This window comes from Pocillopora verrucosa, chromosome 14, assembly GCF_036669915.1.
Source record: "Pocillopora verrucosa isolate sample1 chromosome 14, ASM3666991v2, whole genome shotgun sequence".
Lineage (NCBI taxonomy): Eukaryota > Metazoa > Cnidaria > Anthozoa > Scleractinia > Pocilloporidae > Pocillopora > Pocillopora verrucosa.
The window spans coordinates 5,536,434-5,555,331 of NC_089325.1; the positions used below are offsets into that span (position 1 = coordinate 5,536,434).

The following is an 18,898-nucleotide window of genomic DNA, read 5'->3' on the forward strand; positions in this document are numbered from 1 at the left end:
ATTGCCTTATTAGGAAACTGATGCAGTTAACTTATTTCAGAAACTTTGCTTATTCCCTCAGGCCGAAAAGTGAAATCAGAGCTTTTTCTCCTTACACAACTGACCTGCTTTGTGTGTTAAGTCATGTTGCTATTTATATTAACTGGAACACTGCAAAAGGGAAATGGTGGCAGCTGGAGGCTGTGACTTCCTTTCATTGAGTGGCTTTGCCGCTAGCCAGTGGGTTACTTTCACTTTACCAAATTTTGAACTGAAGCCAATGCAAAGGTCAAACAGCAAAACAATGTAAAACACTCCTTCAGTTGACTGATTCAAAGGCATGACCGACGATTTCCGTCACAATTCTCAGAAATGTAGGAAGGCCCTCTGAGAACAATATAGATCTTTGCGTCACCATGGCTTAGAGGGTATACCAAAACAACTGGATCGAATGGTTGATTGACGTTCTGCTGAAATGTAAATGAGGCAAAAGTTCCCAGAACCACCCCAAGTCGTTTTTTCCTCGAAACGTGGTTGCTTTCTTTTCTACCCACTTACTTCTGCTCCACTGGCGATCATGTTTGCCGAGAGATATGCTTCAAGACATCAAAACAACACTTTAACAGTTTAGATAAACTACTACTTCCTTGATTACCGGGGTTTATCTCAGACTTATCGACCGTTTAAGCTAAGTGCTCGGTAACAAAGAGTAACTGCTGGTGCCAAAGAATCTGAACTTGCATCAAGGAGCGCCCGATAAACCCTCTGACGGCTGAATGAACAAAATGCACCGATGGCCGAAAGAAGTCCTTTTTGTCGCCTGTATTTTTGCAGCAACAGGTATGCGAAGGCGCATGAAATAGCTACCATTAGTTTGCATTCATTCATTAAGATTCAAGGAAATTAATTTGTTTATTCAAAGCGACCTCATTACCAAAATCAGGAGGTTTCGATCTGTAGTCAAGCTATCTATTCAATCTGATATTATCAGTTTTGTTCACCATTAACTGAATAATAAGTTCCACAATCACTCAGCACAAGAACATTTCTTACTTGTAAAGGGAAGTGTATTAAGTAAGTTCTAGGCGGATTTTTCACACTGCATTTAGCCATCAAATGCAGCTTCCTCTTTCACTTTGTATACATGAAGTTCAGTAAATCGAAGTGTAAATGCAAGTATGCCGAACCAGTATTTGGTGCAGAAGAGAGAAATCAACAACAACGAAATATTTAAGTATATAATGCAGTATCTTCCATAGAGTCATAGAGAACAATTAACAAGAAAAGGAACGCTAAGTGTCATCTTCCTACATTCGCGCGTAATTAATCCTTTACACTTTACTTTCCTGTACAACAACATGTCATCTGGTAGATAAGTAACGTGAATAGGCAAACTTATCAGGTATCAGCCTAGCAGATAACATATCAAGCAACATGACTTTAGCTGAACCTAATTTATACAGGAGAAAATGTATAACAACCAGAGGACAGAATGTCCACTGAACGAAATCTCCTGAGGTGAATTTAGCCTCTGACTTAGGCCTCCAACGACTTCAGGGAATCCTCTAAGGAGTTGAGAATCAAAAGACTATAATTCGAGAAAAAGGCTTTAAAATTATTGACAAATAGTGGTTATATAATTCTTTGAGCAACTGAGGAGAGTAAGAGCATTCGCAAACTCTCACGAAAGCTGGGGTCTTTAGATTTTAAGGACCCATTTCCAACCTCGATGCAACGCGGTCGTCTGTTTTTGTTTTGAACCACCGCTTTTGTTTAAATAGCGCCTCTGATTGGTCAGTTATTTTTACCTTGTCACGTTGTCTCAAAATACTTTCTTCGTTTTCTCCGATGAATTTGAAGAGCTTGTCAAAATAATTCTGTTCAAAACAGTTCTACACGTTTTAATCCGGCGTGGAATCAGATAAATCCATTGATTTTGTAGATTCCGAGGCAGTAAATGCTTATGGATCGGTTGTTGCTAAAGAGGAACACGAAAATCCTTGCGAGTATTTCGAAGAAGGTGAAAATGTTGATCCACCACGTTTTCATCCATTTATCAAGTTTGCCATCCTTGTTAAATCGGATCAAGGGTCAGTTGAAGTTTCCTGCCCGTGGAGAGGAGCTTGCGCTCGAAAGAGTGGTCGAGGTTGTTGTCCATGCAAAGCAACAAATAAGAATTATAATGCTGTGTCGCTGATGTTCCTGCAATGAAATGACTAAACTTAATATAATTAAACGTCCGGCAGTCCGATATTTTTTCCATATTTCTCTTCGAAATCCAAAAAATATTTATACGAAAATGTTCTACCTTCATTTACAATCCTCAAGCGCTTTCAGGCAGCCTAAAATTTCGAACTTGATGTTTTTCGCTAACCCTGCATACAGAGTACGAAGCCATCCAAACGCGGCTTGACACTTTAAAACTGTTCAATGACACGGCTGGACATGGTCCTCAAATAACTCCATATTTCTCTCTGAAATATACCAATTTTTCGCTGGAAAATATTCTACCTTCATTTACAATCCTCAAGTGCTTCTAGAAAGTGAAAAAATTTCAACGTTGTCCGTTTCGCTGACCTTGTACACAGAGTGCGGAGAGATCCAAGCGTGACACTAAGAAAATTTTCACCGGACACGGCCTTCGAATAACTAAACGTCCAGCAGTCTGATATTTTTCCATATTTCTCTTTAAAAAATACGAATTTCTATTGAAAATATTTTATCTTCATTAAGAATCCTCAAGCGCTTCTAGAAAGTGAAAAATTTGAACATTGTCCTTTCCACCAACTCTGTTCACAGAGTACGGAAAGATCCAAGCGTGACACTTAAAAAAAATTCCCTTCGGATTATTCCGGACAAAATTCAAAATACTGTAAGGAAACTGTAAAATGACGAACGGCGAATGTATTTACCGTAAAACAGTTGACTGTATGTCCAGGATGGCTCTTAAGAAAGACGATTTTAGAAGGTTTTCAGTGATCTTGGAATTTCGTGTTACAGGAAATCGGGTCACGGAGCGCGTTTCATCAAGGTTGGGAATGGGCCTTTAAAAGCGGAGTTTCGAGTTTCCACACAGACTAGGGCCGCCGCTTACCTTGTAATAAGCTTATCGTGAGATATCAGTTTTCAAAAATTAAGTGCTCTTTCGCTACATTTATTTTTAGATTGCATGTTGTGGCTATACCGTTTGAATCAAAACATTTCTGCCTTTTTTGGACAGATAGATATTTACTTAGTAAACATTCGTTTACTGAGTGAAAATGATCTTTGGGCACAAAATTCAATAAACGAAGAAAGTTATGTTAACCGCTCCAAGTTCGCGACAAATTTCCTGGCTTAACAACAGAAAGGTGGCTTTCAAACTTGATACAATTTTCTTGTCTTATAGCTAAGCAAGGCATCTAAAAGATGCGAAATATAGCTTTAGTTCACCTTGAACTGAACCTCTTCATCTCTACGAAATCGGGAGTCAGTCGAGCGTTACTACTTAGAAAAGTTGATAAAATTTCGCACCTATCCCTTTCCATTTTCTTATGGATCGATGGCCGTTTTCATACTTTAGACGTATCATTCCTCCAAAAGAACTTGAGCAACTGATAGCATTTGCAAATATTTTATGCTTTTACGCACTACAAAGGTAGTTTATCTGAACGCGTAAAGCGTCTCTTTGAAGAGAGACTGGCAAAAGATGCATTATGCGTTTAACGGAACCTTGCTTCGTAACGTCTTGAAGACGCAATACAAAGTTAGTTCATCTGAACGCATAATGCATCTCTTCGTTTCAAGACGGACAAAGCCCTTTTAAGAATGGGATCGTGTTATAATTAGAAAAAAGCCACGGTTATGTGCTTAAAGAAAATGGGCTCCTTCACAATAGGTCTTTAAAGTCGCTCAGAAGAAATTAAATTGTCTCGTGACACCCTCAACATTTCTTTGACAGATTGAGGCTGTCACGAAAGAAGGTTCATCTCAGATTGGGTATTTATTCTTCAACCATTTTCTGTTCCTCAACTCCTCAGGACACTGTTCGTTTCTGTTTCTTTTTTAAATCATGGTCTTCTTAGCGACTTCTTTTGCTTTTCTTTTGCCAAAAAACAACTTCCAACAAGGCCGAGACTTCTTTGACCACGACGACTGTTCGTTTTAATTTCCCCGCGCATATAGTACAATGAATTGTTCGTCTCTCGTAGTTCGTCTTTTTATGCATTATTAGACGCAAAAAACTTCCGAAAAAGTAAAATGTAATAAAGTAATTGTCATTTCTCAATTTAGTCAACAAATAGAGAAACCTTGCCTGTGCTCTGTTCTGTTGTAAAGCACGCGGGAAGCGGCTAGACAACGAAAGAAGTGTAGGGAGAAACACGAGACGTAGTCGAGTGCTTCTTCCCACTTCTTGAGTACTCTAGCCGCTTCCTAAGAGCTTTACAACAAAACAGAGCACAGACAAAGCTTCTCTACTTATTTTATAATAAAGAATCCGTTAAATTCCCCACGCATTACATTCAGTTTTCAAAACAAAATTTATTTCCAAACCAAACGACAGAATCGTCAGCATGCTCTATACTCTTCAGTAAAGCACGCTAAAATAAGCCAATCAGAATCCCTGTTGGAATGGTTGAAATAATCTAATTGGCTGTACTAGACTAAAGCTGTCAAAAATGGCAAACCATCAAAGTTCACATTCTGCAATAGTTTACAAACTAAATAGTTCAGCGGGTCGCCCGAAGCCTTTTAGTCCTTAATTCAGAATCTGAAAGTGAAATGCCTAGTGAAATCCGGCAGAATTGTGGCTCATAAAACACGCAAGGTTTTTTTCACACAATAATTAGAAAACAAACCGTTCAAGCGTCTGTTTTATGAATGAACGACAGCCGAATTTACCGGAATATGAAGATTGCTCGGGATGACAACGCCGTAAAACTCGGCTGCAGTGACTGATGTGGCCTTCCACTCAACCCTTCGGAAAGGATATCAGAGCAAGCTCTTAGTTGTTCTCTCGAAGGGCTGCCGATGTTATTTCTGAGGCTTACTTGACTGCGATGACCGAAGATCGCCATGATGAGCTGGCCGCGTTGGACCTCAGCAAGACACCGTCATGATTAGTATGAATCTTAACAGTTACGCCGGTTTGGGTGTAATTTTCATCATTCCTATTTTGTTCTGTTTTGTTTTTGGACACAAAACTATACATAATACACTAGCGTCAGCTGGGTTTTAATTTTTATTACCTTGAGTAGGCTTGCAATCTAACCGAGTGTGAAAACCTTCAAAACTCGAAACTCAAAACTTCTTCAACAAAGAAAAATACCTCGAAATGTTTGACTTCTCTTATGATTACCAATAGTAGACAATCATCCAGAATCATTGACAATCAGCTAGCTGTACGTATTTTGAATAAGGACATTAATCAAAGATTAATTCTACGCAGTTTCCCGTCATTACGTTCATTAGGTTCGAAGTTTCAAGTCATTAGTCATAACATTCACAGAAGGGAGAATTATAGAAAATTGACTTCCAATGAGGAGGGTTTATTAGAATACTTCAGAGCCTTGACGTGGAATCAGGTAAACTATATTGTGACGCAACCAAAATTTTCCCTTCCCCCCCCCTCCCCTGCGATTAAATAATGACCGGTGCCTTGCAATGTCATTTCCAGGATCCATTCAAGCTAAAGTTTATCCCAGTATGATCTCTACTCCAGACAAGCCAACAAAAGCCTTCACTGGCGACACTGTGTCATTAAGGTGGCAGTACAATTCAGGAGATCTAAAGAATGACCTTTTCGAGGTGGTGTTTGGTATTTCGGAGAGTCCTGGGTTCCTGAAAAAAAAGTTGATAGTCGTCAAATCGAGTGGTTTTGCCTCAATAAAGTCTTCGCATAAGTCCTCTGTGGGTTGGGCAGGAAATTTGACATCCTCTATCGCAGTGTTTGAACTTTACAATGTAAAACTTAAAGATGGCATTAAGTATGGAATATTGGTGGAATATGGTCTCAAGTATAGCCCGTTGACCGACACAGTTCAGCTTCAGGTTGAGTCCAGACGTAAGTAATATCGTTCAAGACAACTCGGAGTATGTTGGCACTAACTCAAAATTGTACTTTTGGTTGCTGTGATTATGGTTCATTTGTAGGTTTTAAGACGGAGTCCGTTGAAAAGAGGTAAATGCATGTCTCTTCAATGAAGGCAACAATTGATAAGGTTATAGGGTCATTGTTTTGTTCTGTCGGGATCACAGTTAGAGTTCCTTGACCTAAAGGGTCCCTGAATTATCAAAAGAAGTCGATAAAGATAATTTCTAGTTACATCTAGTTACTGGAAGATTGATCTAGATAAATTTGTTCGCAGCCATGCCTGATCTACCGAGAATTACAAACGTCAGTAAACCGGCGCCGCTCAGGAAAGGACAGAGCGTGAACCTTACATGTATTGCCCAAAGTTTATCTCCTGTTCAAGTCATGTGGAAAAGGAATGACAAAGTATTAGTCAGCGGTACCTCCAAAGCCATATTGACCTTAAGAAATATTACAGCTGAGGACTGCGGCGATTACGTTTCTATCGCTAAAAACTCCGCCGGAGAAGATCATAGGACTGTTATCCTACTGGGTAAATGGTTTCACATATACTTGCCAGACAGAGTTTCTTACGGTGATTCCTCAGAAAAAAAAGTTATCGAACAATTTTTTCAAACTTTAGATAGGTCACCGTGCTTGTTTAGGAGATATGATGGGCCAAACTTGCCACGTATATGCCTCAGGTACTGGCACTAATCACACGCGTCATTTCATAGGTTTATGGTACATTTTGCTGCAGCTAGAAGCAAGGGCTTTTAAAGTAACACTTGAAAAAACTTAATAGGTAGAAATTCTCGAGCGTATGGAACAATTTGGTTTATAATTTGTGGAAAAATCACGCAAATTTAAACGACATCGACTCAAAACGTTCCGCGAGTCGTTCCTTTCAAGTTCATTATTTGTAACGGGCTTTGTGCACGCTTATAGCTTTATCTTTTTTCCGTTCGAAGATTTTTAAATTTTTTTAATTTCCCCAATTTAAAGGGGCTAATTTTGTCATCAAAATTATGCAATAAAATATAGGTCACCTTCCTCATTCAAGAGCTGAAGACCATCGTACTCCTTTACCTGGTCCGTGGATTGAAAAACAATACTGTGTTCTCAGAGTGCGCGCGCGCTCAATCTCCTAATTACATGATTTTTATACGCAATACAGGATGCGTAGTGTAATGCTGAGGAATCACTTTAAGATCAAGCTTCGAGCGTTAGCCCTTTTTCAGAACCCTTCGTTCTGACTCTCAAAAGGTCAAGTTTAGAAACTTCTTATACGATGGCCAATTTATGCGGCATTATCAACTCAATTGATGAAACCAAATTATATTGTCAAATCCCTAACTGACGCAGCACTACAGTTTCTTTAGAAACTTACCTCCTTTAAAGCAAGATAAACCGACTACCACTGATTTTGTTGGTCCCTCTACGAGATCGCATAGACAGTCAAAGAATTTCCCCACTAATCATTCTTGTTATGTCAACTTTGCATTCCGTTCAATGCTCTAATATGGATCCTAGAATTCCTTCTCATCGTCACCTGACGAGCTAAAGAATACGCTTTTGACCGGAGCCCTTTATTCTATTTCCACTGGAATTCCTCATTAACAACTGATTTTCCTGCTTGAAACAGTACTTCCGGAAAGCCCAACTATACTGAATTCAGACAAAATAGTGACCAGTCCAGGCTGGAAGCTACGATGGTCAGCAGTTGAAAGTGAAGGAGAGCTGCCGTTGACGTATACAGTTTGGCAAAAACGTGACGGTGAAGAATCATGGCTACCGGAAAATGTTACGGGAACTGTATTTCATATTGGACTTAAGGATAATACATCTTACTCTTTCGTGGTGAAAGCTTGGAACAAATGTGGAGAGAGTATGTTGGACAGAAGCAAAATGTTGAACATATCCACCAACTTTGAAGTCAAAGTTACAAAAGGAAAAGACATATCTCTCGAAACAGTTCCGACAGGTAGGAAAACATTGAACCTATAGACCGGAAGATGGGTAAAAAAAAAAGGAATCATCATCACTGCCCTATGTGTTTCTTCTTAGTCAGTTTCTTTTCGTTCGGTGGGTCACACAAAAGCTCGCAGATACATAATGGCTGCCATCAGACTCAATTTTGCTCATAGGCGTAATTGTCCATCTGACCGTTTCATGGTTATCGTCAACAAAAAGCCATGTAAACATAAATGACATTAAAGCAAAGAAATTGGGTCGTTTTTTAGGTGAATGAAGAGAGGAACTACGTGACTGAAGCGTCTTGGCCAAGAGCACAGAGCTGGGGAGGGAAGGGGCATAAAGTAATGACCGCGGTTAGGCTCAAACCGTGGACGAGTCAATCCAGTGAACCAATCAGAACCTCACCCCATTTCTCAGATGTTAACTGTTTTAAATTTCATTCGACAGAGAGTGAGAATGCTCTGACTCCAATCTCCAGCAGCAGACAAAAAGACGTCGAGTCCCCGTGGAAAATTGAATTCATTATTTTAATAGTATTGGGCATCATTCTTTTAGTGTTCAGTACAATTGTGGTAGTGCTAAAAAAAATCATCCAAGACAAAGAAAATGGCCAAAGTAAGTAACTTAACGCGTGCTCTACGATTGAATGTCGTAAGACAAGAACTGTAGTACATGTTATAACAGAGGCCAATAAGGAAAAAGGATAATTTTGGACTCATATGAAATGGAGTCAACTAGAGCTCAAAAGAAAAACAGGCAAATTGCCTCTAGAGCAAGAAGACAAAATTCATTCGATCCGCCATTGGTTTTAGTTTTGCATCTGATTGGTTGGGGAGTTATTTTAGAACAATCACAGAGCAGAGTGAAGTAAACCATTACAATTAAGATATTTTTTAAATAATGTATGCCTGATAAATCAGTGACATATAGCATAACCATCAATGATGAAGAAGACGAGGAAGCTTTCAGTATTTTGAAGACGTGAAATTACGTTAGAGTCAAAGGGAACGAAACATATTCGTTATAAAAAAAGTGACAATCTCTATTTTTCTCTTCAAAACTCCATAGGAACTCAAGATTTAAGGAACAGAAGGTAGGTACTCAACGGCGAAGTAATCCTTACGGGGCATTTTTTTAGTATCTCTCAGTCTCTCATCAACGGGAAATTGAAGAAATTTAATCATATAGCCATTATTTTAGATGATATTTAGCTTTCTTTAATTTTGTAGATTCCCTGAAAAAAGTTGAAGTTCAACGAGCTAGACATCAAAAAATATATGTATTAAACTCTGTCAATCAATGTTATTTTTTCATTTATTAGAATAAGTACTCGCAATGAATTAAAAGTTACGTCGTCGATGAGTTGATAAACGGAAAAAATATCGATTTTCATCATTTAATATGTATTGCTTTTTCAGGTTAATCACATTGTTTTCAAATCTACATGAAAATTCTGCGTTTGATCAGGTGGGGAAAGAATAATCTGTATGGTCTCTTTTAGTGTATACTAAAACAGCTCAAGTCGTTCAAGGCGCGCTCTGATTGGCCACTTAACGCCAGACATCCCTTGTTATTCACCTCTTAGCAACTCGGACGCGATTTAGGCCCGAAAAATATCGTAATCGTTACAGGAATTAATAAGTTGAGATCATCTTTTTGTGCTATTTAGTAAATACTTAAGCAACTATCCACCTCAGAGTTGTTGGTTAATGGTGGATAATTACCTCGCCGCTTCGCCAAGCATTCATCCACCATAAAACGTTCTCTTCTTTAGTGAATATATATGAGTTACCGTGGGTTTAATCCAAAGATCGCTTCACTATTACTATTTCAGTTGTTCTCATTGCAACAAAAAGGCCGAGTGCTCCAAGATGGTTTGATTTTGTCACTCGAGTTCATAATGCGAATCAGCCACCATGAAGAGATTCAGGTCAGCTTTGTTAGAATGGCATACCGGAATTCAGTTCATGCCAAGAACAAAAAATGATCCTTACACCGATCGACTCACCACAAGTACCACCCAGTCCTGAAAAATTGAAGAGCAGAATTACTAAACTTTCTGAAATAATCCCTTTTACCCCTGATGTAACCTCATCGCTTTCAGAGACTTAAGTATCTAACTTCCAACAACATCTGTTTTTTGAATGATTTGTTTGCAGGCTCTTGAAGGTTCTCCAGAAACAGAAGCAATGACAACAGAACAATCCTCACAATCCTCGTTGACGACAGAAGAATCCTCACAATCCTCGTTAACGACAGAACAACTAGAATCAGAATTAGTTACTAACACTGAGATGTTGCACAACTCCGCTGATGTGAACGCCCAAGTTGCTGCAGATCCAAACGCTGGGAATGAAAACACTGTCCAAGTTCAAGAGGAAACAGTCCGACTTCTTGACACGTTCGGAAAGGACAAACCTCCGACTAGAACAACTCAAAGAGTGGATCATTCAGAAGATTACCTGCAACCGGTGGAACACTTACACTTACAATTTGCGTTTCAAAACGGAAATAGCTCCAGATGTTCTCGTGGAAAGATACAAACCATGCCTCAAGATCGTCCTGTACCTAATCCTAGAGGAAAACTGTCAACATTTACGGGAATGACGTCAAATCCACGCTGGCAAGGGGTTCAACAACGTGCAAATGTCGAACGAGTTAACCAATCAAGGTTCTGCACTCCTCATCCAAGAGTTCTACAAGACGAACACAGTTATCAGAATGATAGATGTGCAGCAACCCTGTATGAGAGCCCAAGATATCCACAATCAGTTTTACCTTCTACCTCCAGGGGGGAGTCACCATATGCGAAAGTGCAGAGCAACACTAACTGGGAAGTGCCTGGCGAACGCTTAAGACTATTTAAAAGGATTGGCGGTGGAACATTTGGTCAAGTGTGGGAAGGTGCTGTGTTGGATGTGCGTGATACTCAAGGCTGGTCCACTGTAGCTGTTAAAATGCTAAAGGGTACGTGCTACTGCAAACAAAATATAAGAATGCCTGTAAATCCGTGCTGACTATCGACAAGCGAAAGGATGGAGCATTACATCTAATACCTAGCATTATATCTAATACTGCTAACAGTCTTAGATTCGTAAATGATGCTTTCTCTGAGATAACTAATCTAAAACTGGGTAACGTCACATAATTATGCAGTTTCTACTTTTACTATCTCTGCCACACACACACACACACGCACGCACGCACGCACGCACACAGACACAAAAGTTAAGATGTTATCATTTGAAACCAAAGAGATAATGTTACATTAAAACCGCAAAAAATTTAAGATTCAGCTTCGTTCTCTAATGAGTGAGGAATTAGTAGCATATGCTGCTAGATGATCAGTAATAAGAATTGATAGGGGCACATTTTAATGCAAGCAATACTTCTTCAAAAAGAAGGAAAGAGTTTTGTGTCATATCAATAAGTTATTGAGGAAGTCGAAACTTAATCGGGGAACTCCTTATTTGTGTGTAAAGATATGCTACGAAGTAAGAGCCTCACAACGAAAGCATTGAAAATACAAATTATTGGGACCGCGTATTTTGGAGGAACGAATCAACAAGATTATGTTAGAGATACTGTAACTAATGTTTTCGTGACATTCGTTGTTGCAGAAAATTCCTCGAAGTCGGATCGAATGGATTTGTTGTCAGAGCTGGACTTGTTGAAGAAACTTAAACCTCATCCTAACGTGATACAATTGTTGGGCTGCTTGACGAAAGACGTACTTCGATGTAAAGGAGGGCGAGAATTTAGTGAGTTGGATTACTTCTATCCTGCATGCACGAATTAAAGATACAGTCGGGAAGGGAAAAGTCTGTCTTTGTTATATCAAAACTGAAAAATATGCATCCTGAAAAGATTTGATTTCTTCGTTTGTTATTGTTGCTTGTTTGTTTGTTTTTTTCATAACCACACCCCAGTTACGTTTTTCAACGGGACGAGGAGACTGGGACAGTCGTTTTTACTTCAGAAATTGTTGTTTCAAAAACCAGAGCTGATCGGAAATAAAAAAATAAATTGTATAAACGGCTAAATGCAGTTATTTGATGGCCAGAGTAAGAAAATAATCGATCTTTGTCTATGTCAGAATGCCATTGTATAACTTCAATTCCAAGGATTTATTTTCTTTGAATATTAAGGGCCTCCTCTTGTTATCTTGGAGTTTGTCCCTCATGGTGATCTCCTTGGATATCTAAAGAAAAGTAGAGGCGAGACAGATGATTACTACAACGTTAAATGTACAGAAACTTCATCGAAAATACCAACAGAACAACTTTACAAATTCGCTTGTGATATTGCCCGGGGAATGGCGTTCATATCGGCTCACCAGGTGTGCAACTTCACTTAATCTGTTCCATTTTCTTCACACGTGATATATTTAATAATTACTCAGCGATATATCTAACGATTAAATATCTAGCCACTACCACTGAGGTGAAAAGTTGTGTAAGTATATACTAAAACACTCAGATAATATAGCACAAAAAGATGATTTTATGTAAGTTATTCCTGCAACGATTGCAATATTTTCGTGCTCAAATCCCGCGAGAGTTTTTCAGAGGTGAATAGCAAAGGATATTTGAAGTTTGGGTAGCCAATCAGAGAGCGTCTTCAACACCATCCATTGTTTAGTATATACTAAACTCGAGTATACACTTCGTCCATAAGCGATATTTCAATTTTTTTATACTTCTAACTTTCATACTAACAGACATTTCATTCTCAAGTTAAGAACGCTTGAGAGGAAACTAACTAAACATGGACAAACACAAAGTTAAGAATTAAGAATAAAAAGTGCAAGTCTTTGTCAAAGTTAAAAATATAACATTTCAAACTGAATTGAGAAAAACTTCGTGAAATTCAATTTCCAAGGAATGACGATAATTCAAAACGATAGTGTTGAGAATTTACTACACGAGGTTGAACAATGGGCGAAATATTATTCATCAAATTGTTTGTTCACTTGTAGTTCGTTCACCGAGACTTAGCAGCGAGGAACGTGTTGGTTGGCGAGGGTCTGCGCTGTAAAATCACTGACTTTGGAATGGCGAGAGATCTTGGCAAAGACAAAATTTATGTCAGGAGGTCGAATGTAAGTAAGCATGTACCCACTAACAGGTGCGAAAGAGTGCGTACTGCTCCCCCCCTCCCCACTCCTCCCTTCCACGACCTTTCAAATTCGTTACTTCTCAGACTTGACCACATTGATCCTAGTATCTCAAACTTATGGAACTTAGAAATTTATTGACAACTGAACTTATAGAACACTCATTCTGGTTCTATACCGAAAGTGATTAAATTTTCATCTCGTTATTTCATAGGGAGTTGTACCAGTGAAGTGGATGGCAGTTGAATCACTAACAAAACAAGTTTTTACCACAGAAAGTGATGTGTAAGTAGATTGATGAGCTTGAAATAAAAGTGATAACACTTTCCCAAATGAATATTAACTCAGCGCCCTTTTTAAGAGTTCAATGTCTCTTTATCGTGAAATCAAATCATCATGTTTCCCATCCGACTGTTTCCTGCTGAACAGTAACCTGATCATGAAAGAAAGCAGAAAAGTTCCTTGTATGTGATAGATTTTTTTCAATGGTCTACATTACAAGAGACTCTTCGCAAACCAAAAATTGTGATAATCATCTGAAACAGACAGCGGTAATATAATAAACATATAATTTTTGCTCTTTTTGTCTTTCCTTTTTTTTCAGGTGGAGTTATGGCATCGTCCTACATGAGATATTCACACTCGGTTAGTGGAATTTTTTCAGGTTTTTGGTCGACTTGGGGCTATTTGGACTCCAATTTCAAACGTCGTCATATTTTTTTTTTCGGAGTAAAAACCGTGAGATGGCGGAGAAAGCCAGAGGAGAACACGATATCAGCCTAACTAGGTCACTCCTTGTCGAGGAGGCCTGACAATCACCCGTGTCGGAAGATGATTACATACTGTTAAACTGGAATTTCAATTGCGATCGTGGTGGGCTGCTATCGAACCTGCAAACAGAAAGTATCATTGTGATCACTCGGATGTGGGTAGTCCTGGAAAAACAATGCGTGCGAAAGTTATCATCAGAGGTCTCTGACGGAAATTCGAGGATGTTGATAAGTCGGCCATTTTCAATGACAACAATCCTTTTCAAAACTACTATAATCCGGACGTGTAGGCTATACAATTAACTGGTGCTTAAGGTTTCAAACCTTTCACTCAACTGAAAAGAAAATTTGCAAGTCTGTTATTACTCAGTACTATCTTTTCTACAGAATATTTTCCTTCAGCTTTCTGGGAGCTGACATCTTTTGAGTTTGTCACAAGCATACAAACTTTTACTTTTTTCTGAGTCAAATACGCAGTGTTTTTTATCTTTGCAGGGGGGAACCCTTACGATGGAATGAGGGGACAAGAAGTCTTTACATACGTGTCGCAGGGTCACAAATTGCGAAGGTCGTCAGGCGTCAGCCCAGAATTGTACGTAGAATCACGTTCCATTTAGATTCACACTTATGAATAGGCCTCACTTATGACTAGGCCTATTCATAGGTGAGGCCTAGAACGCTTTTGGATTAAATGTCGTAAAATAAGATAAAAAATAATTATAGCGGCCCATTAGAAGAAAGAGCCAATCTCAAAGAGCCAATCAGACCTTAAATTAAAAACAAACAAACTGCCCACGGCGCGGGAAAACGCGGGTGATCAATTCGTGATTTCAGTTTTGTGTTTGATTGGTTGGGAGAGAAGCGTTAGTTTTCTGAACCAATCAAATGGCAAAGTAAAGCAAAACCAATACAATCCGGATAACTTTCGACAATCAGTTGAAAATTGCTGCATTAAAAGCTATAGTTGAGTAAGTGCGTTTCATACATGGAAATAATGCTCCAAAAGGTTCTACTGACCTAAGGAATGTATTTTTATTTTACCTTGCGCTCGTATTATTGAGGCTCATTGCCACAAATGTCATTAAAACACCGGATTTTTGACCCAACAGTTCAAATCGTCATACTATTTGTTTTTTTAACAAGTCGCTGGTTATATCGAGTTTTGGTGAGTAAAGACTGACTCATGACTTCACAGATATCTTTAATTGGTTACGTCAGTGTTTACATTGTAAATCACAAATTCCCCTGAATTTATAGCCGTTTTGACAGTTGGGTTTTTGGTTTTACCCCGCGAAAACTGATCAAACTGATCATTAAAGCAGAAAAAGGTAATGTTTCTACATTCATTCGGACAACTTGTTATCTTAACAACATGATCACTTGATTCCCACAGGTATAAATTGATGCTTCAGTGCTGGGACCAAGAGCCATCTAGGCGACCGACATTCGAATCAATTACGTCGTGGATGGAAACTTTAGCGCATCCTCACTGTACAGAAAGTCAGAATACCTCCCAAATTATAAGCAAGGCGTAATGTATATCAATGAACTTTTACCTACTAACAAGGTTGGAACAGAAAATACTTTAATACCAACAGGGAAACCTTTCACAGTGTATCTTGGGTAATGTTACCGATTGCCCCTTTAATCAAATAACACTGGATGGCCCGTTTACTTTGGCTCCTGGGGAGGCCAACCGACTGAGTTGCTTCACCAATGAAGCTGAATATAGTAAAGGAAATGACCAAGAAAACACTGCCGTAGAATCTAAACCTGGAAGTCCCTGCCATGGCGGTGGTCCAGGAAGGGAGAATGGTGCGAGCTCAACCAGACCTATCTTCCTTCAGTTTTTAGACTCAAATATTTTTTCTTTGATGCCAACCAGCAAAATTTACTTCTGGTGTGTGCTATTGAAGAATTCTCCATCAGAAGGTGCACGCAAACAGTTTTACGTCACTTAAGTCGCCTCACAACTATCTCAGATATTCTATTTCATACTAGGCTTAGTTTCTTATCCTATGCGACAATTGATGTCTTGTTATACGGAATTTATAGGGAATTCTTTCCCTATTATAGCCCATTACGGGACAAAACACATGATTGGTTTTTGGAAAAAACATTTTTAGGTGTCTTGGATGCATGAATTCTCCATAATCGTGATCAGAATTTCATATTCCCGGTAATATTTACCCCGCTATATAGATGATATCGCAAATCAGCTGCTGACACGTCACTCGCCTTCCGCGCCACTCAGTCAGGTTGATGAATGAACAGCGAAGCCTACACCATTCTCAATCCAAGGTCGTTTGCTGCAATTTTTTCAGATTATGGCTGCCAAAACACTGAAAAATCCGTGTTGCCTAGAGAAAAAGACGTTCAAACTTTTCTAGAAGGGGAAGAAAACCAAAATACGGAATGAAAAACCAAAAGTTGTGTATCCAGTGGCTTTGGTAATGGCATTTCTCGCGGCTGAGAACGAAAATTGACAACTAGAGTATTTGCCACAAGCCGATTTTAGCCGTGTACTTAAGAGATTTCTTCTGTCGATAAGGACCAAGTCAATAACTAAGAATTTTTTAAATTGAAAATTAGGCCCGTTGTTTGTTTTTGTAGTGTTTCAACGCATTTTTTTTATCTTGAGGCTTAGCGCCTACGCACTTTACGACTTTTATTCGGGGATTGTCGATCCTTTCATTTTCATTCGTTAATTAAGTCGACTCTTCTTGTCAGTAAATGGCTATTCCGTTTATATGATAAACAAAATGATACCTGGTTGATTGTAGATATTAAAATTTTTCTTCTCGTGTTCCACTCGACATCTTTAAACACTCGAAGAGAGATTCCATATCTAGTGTACCCATCTATATTATTCTATTTGTACCATTGTGAATTTGCTTTGTTATACCTTTGTTAAGCCAAGCTTTCATTTCCTTTGCATTGATAAAAAAAAAAAAAAAAAAGCCTGACGCATTTTCTCGGTCAGGTTCGCCTCATGGAAAAATAAAAATAATCCAAACCTTCTGGATTCTGGATCTTTAGCTCCTGAAACAACTGAATAGGCTATTGTATCACTCGGCGCCGAGGAGATAAAGCTTTTGAAAAGCTACACCAGACTCTACAAAGAGAAATTCGGCTTTCCGTTGGTAATTTGCGCTCTTTTAAACAACAAAGAGACAATTTTGGAACGGATTAGAGACTGTCTCAACAACGATAGCTACCAGAAATTAAACAGAGGGATCAAAGAAGTGAAAGACATAATGGTTTTGAGAGTAAAGGACCTGGTGAACAGCGAAACTATTAAAATCTAATTCACGTATACTCTGGTTCGAGTGACCTATTCGAAATTCTCAATAACGATATTCAACTTTCCACCCATTGATTTAGGGTTTATTTTAGCATTTCCAGTTGTAAAACCTAAAAGACTTTTTAGAAAGCTGTTTGAATTAGTTAGAAAAAGTTTCTTTTTTGTCCAATGGGACTGACCTTATTGTTAAGAAGCGGCAAGGCCAGATGCAAATTCTTTCACCTGCCGAGGATAAATTGAGGTCTTGTTGACTATGAAAGCCCAAAATAACTCTTAAGCCCTACCTTTTGTAGATCCATTGATGAGTTCAACGGGATGAACTGTTTGACGTTTGGCTCACTTTCAGAATTTCGATTTGATGATTCAGGCCCTTAGCAAATCTATAAAACATTCGCCAATAATACACTAGTCTTAATTTTCTCAACTTTTCAATAAACAGGGAAATCTTCAACCTGATAAATTGAAATTAGAAAACGAAACTGGCAGAGATTCAATACATAAAATCAACAAATTGAATTTGATATGCTTAGTACGTGAATACCTTTTAAATTCTAGCCATTAGCGAGAAAGATCAGTTGGGTTTTTCACTTTTGAGGATCAAGTAACTTAACATGTGGTTAAGTAAAAAGAAACATTGATAGAGTGAACAACAACGTTTTTAATCGTTTTTAATCGTATGATATGACTAAGAAGTCATTTCATTAAGTGACTGGTTAAGCACTTTTCCTGGCAATCAGTAAGCGGGGAAGATCTAAATAAAAACGACGACACTGTTCGCTTAAGCAGTGGACGACCGCTGTGACTCTCTGCTGGTTTACAGGAGTAGTAACCCATGAGCAATAGAACAGGTGATCTATTAACTTACAAAATATTGCCACGGACACAAAAACAATTCAGTTATCGACCAATCAGAGCGCACGTAAAGTCTTAGTTATCTTAAGAACTTTTAAATCATTATATATTATCAGTTGCCATAATTGGCCCATGATTGGATTGGATATCTTTACATAAATCCTTTTCAAGCATCTTCCTGTGTGTTTTGTTCATCTCTCCCTGCTTCATGTTTCAAACATAGAAGGATAAATGGAAGGAGAGACCCAATGATTCCAACTCCACCAGCAACAATAAACGCAACGATGTAATTACCGAATGTGTCAGCCGTTAGACCAGATAAAAAAGATAACAACAAAATTCTCAAACAGCAAAATGGCAGGCATATGAGGTGTCTTTTGTCTGTCTGGGTAATTTGGTAATATCAACTGAGTTGATAACGTAAATTGGCCACCATAAAGAGTTTCAAAGCTGACGTTTCGAAACGCTTGAAACGTCAGCTTTGAAACTCTCTACTGTGGCCAATTTACGTTATCAACTAAGTTGATAATACTAAATTACCCTGCTATACTCTCCCACCGACGCAGCACCACAGTTTCTTTCGAAACTTACCCCGTTAATTCATTTGTCTGTCTATTTTGAAGTCCTTCAAACATCAGAATACCACGTTTATCTCTCTAAAGACCTATCTGCCTCTTTGACTCACTTCAATTGTTGTTGATATTTTCAAAAGACTCTTCTTTAGGGCTAGGTAACCAAAGGATGTACAGTATGATGGTTCCAAAGTTTTTGTCATGGATACGAGAGCCAAAGGGGAGAATCTTTGAACACTGTTCAAATGCATGCTCTAAATACAACGTCTTCTCAGC

General features: G+C 38.6%; 1 protein-coding gene across 1 annotated transcript; it reads left to right on the plus strand.

Moving 5' to 3' along the window:
• Positions 1–474: 474 nt before the first annotated feature.
• LOC131791973 (uncharacterized) lies at positions 475–18,221 on the plus strand. Its single transcript, XM_066161377.1, has 15 exons — positions 475–819; positions 5,636–6,022; positions 6,327–6,584; positions 7,677–8,015; positions 8,456–8,623; positions 9,077–9,101; positions 9,427–9,475; positions 10,168–10,975; positions 11,629–11,769; positions 12,157–12,347; positions 12,987–13,109; positions 13,339–13,409; positions 13,729–13,769; positions 14,390–14,486; positions 15,288–18,221. Exons 1-15 carry the CDS (start codon positions 756–758, stop codon positions 15,427–15,429), a joined length of 2,904 nt encoding a protein of 967 aa, XP_066017474.1. The 5' UTR covers positions 475–755; the 3' UTR covers positions 15,430–18,221.
• The last annotated feature ends 677 nt before the right edge of the window (positions 18,222–18,898 follow it).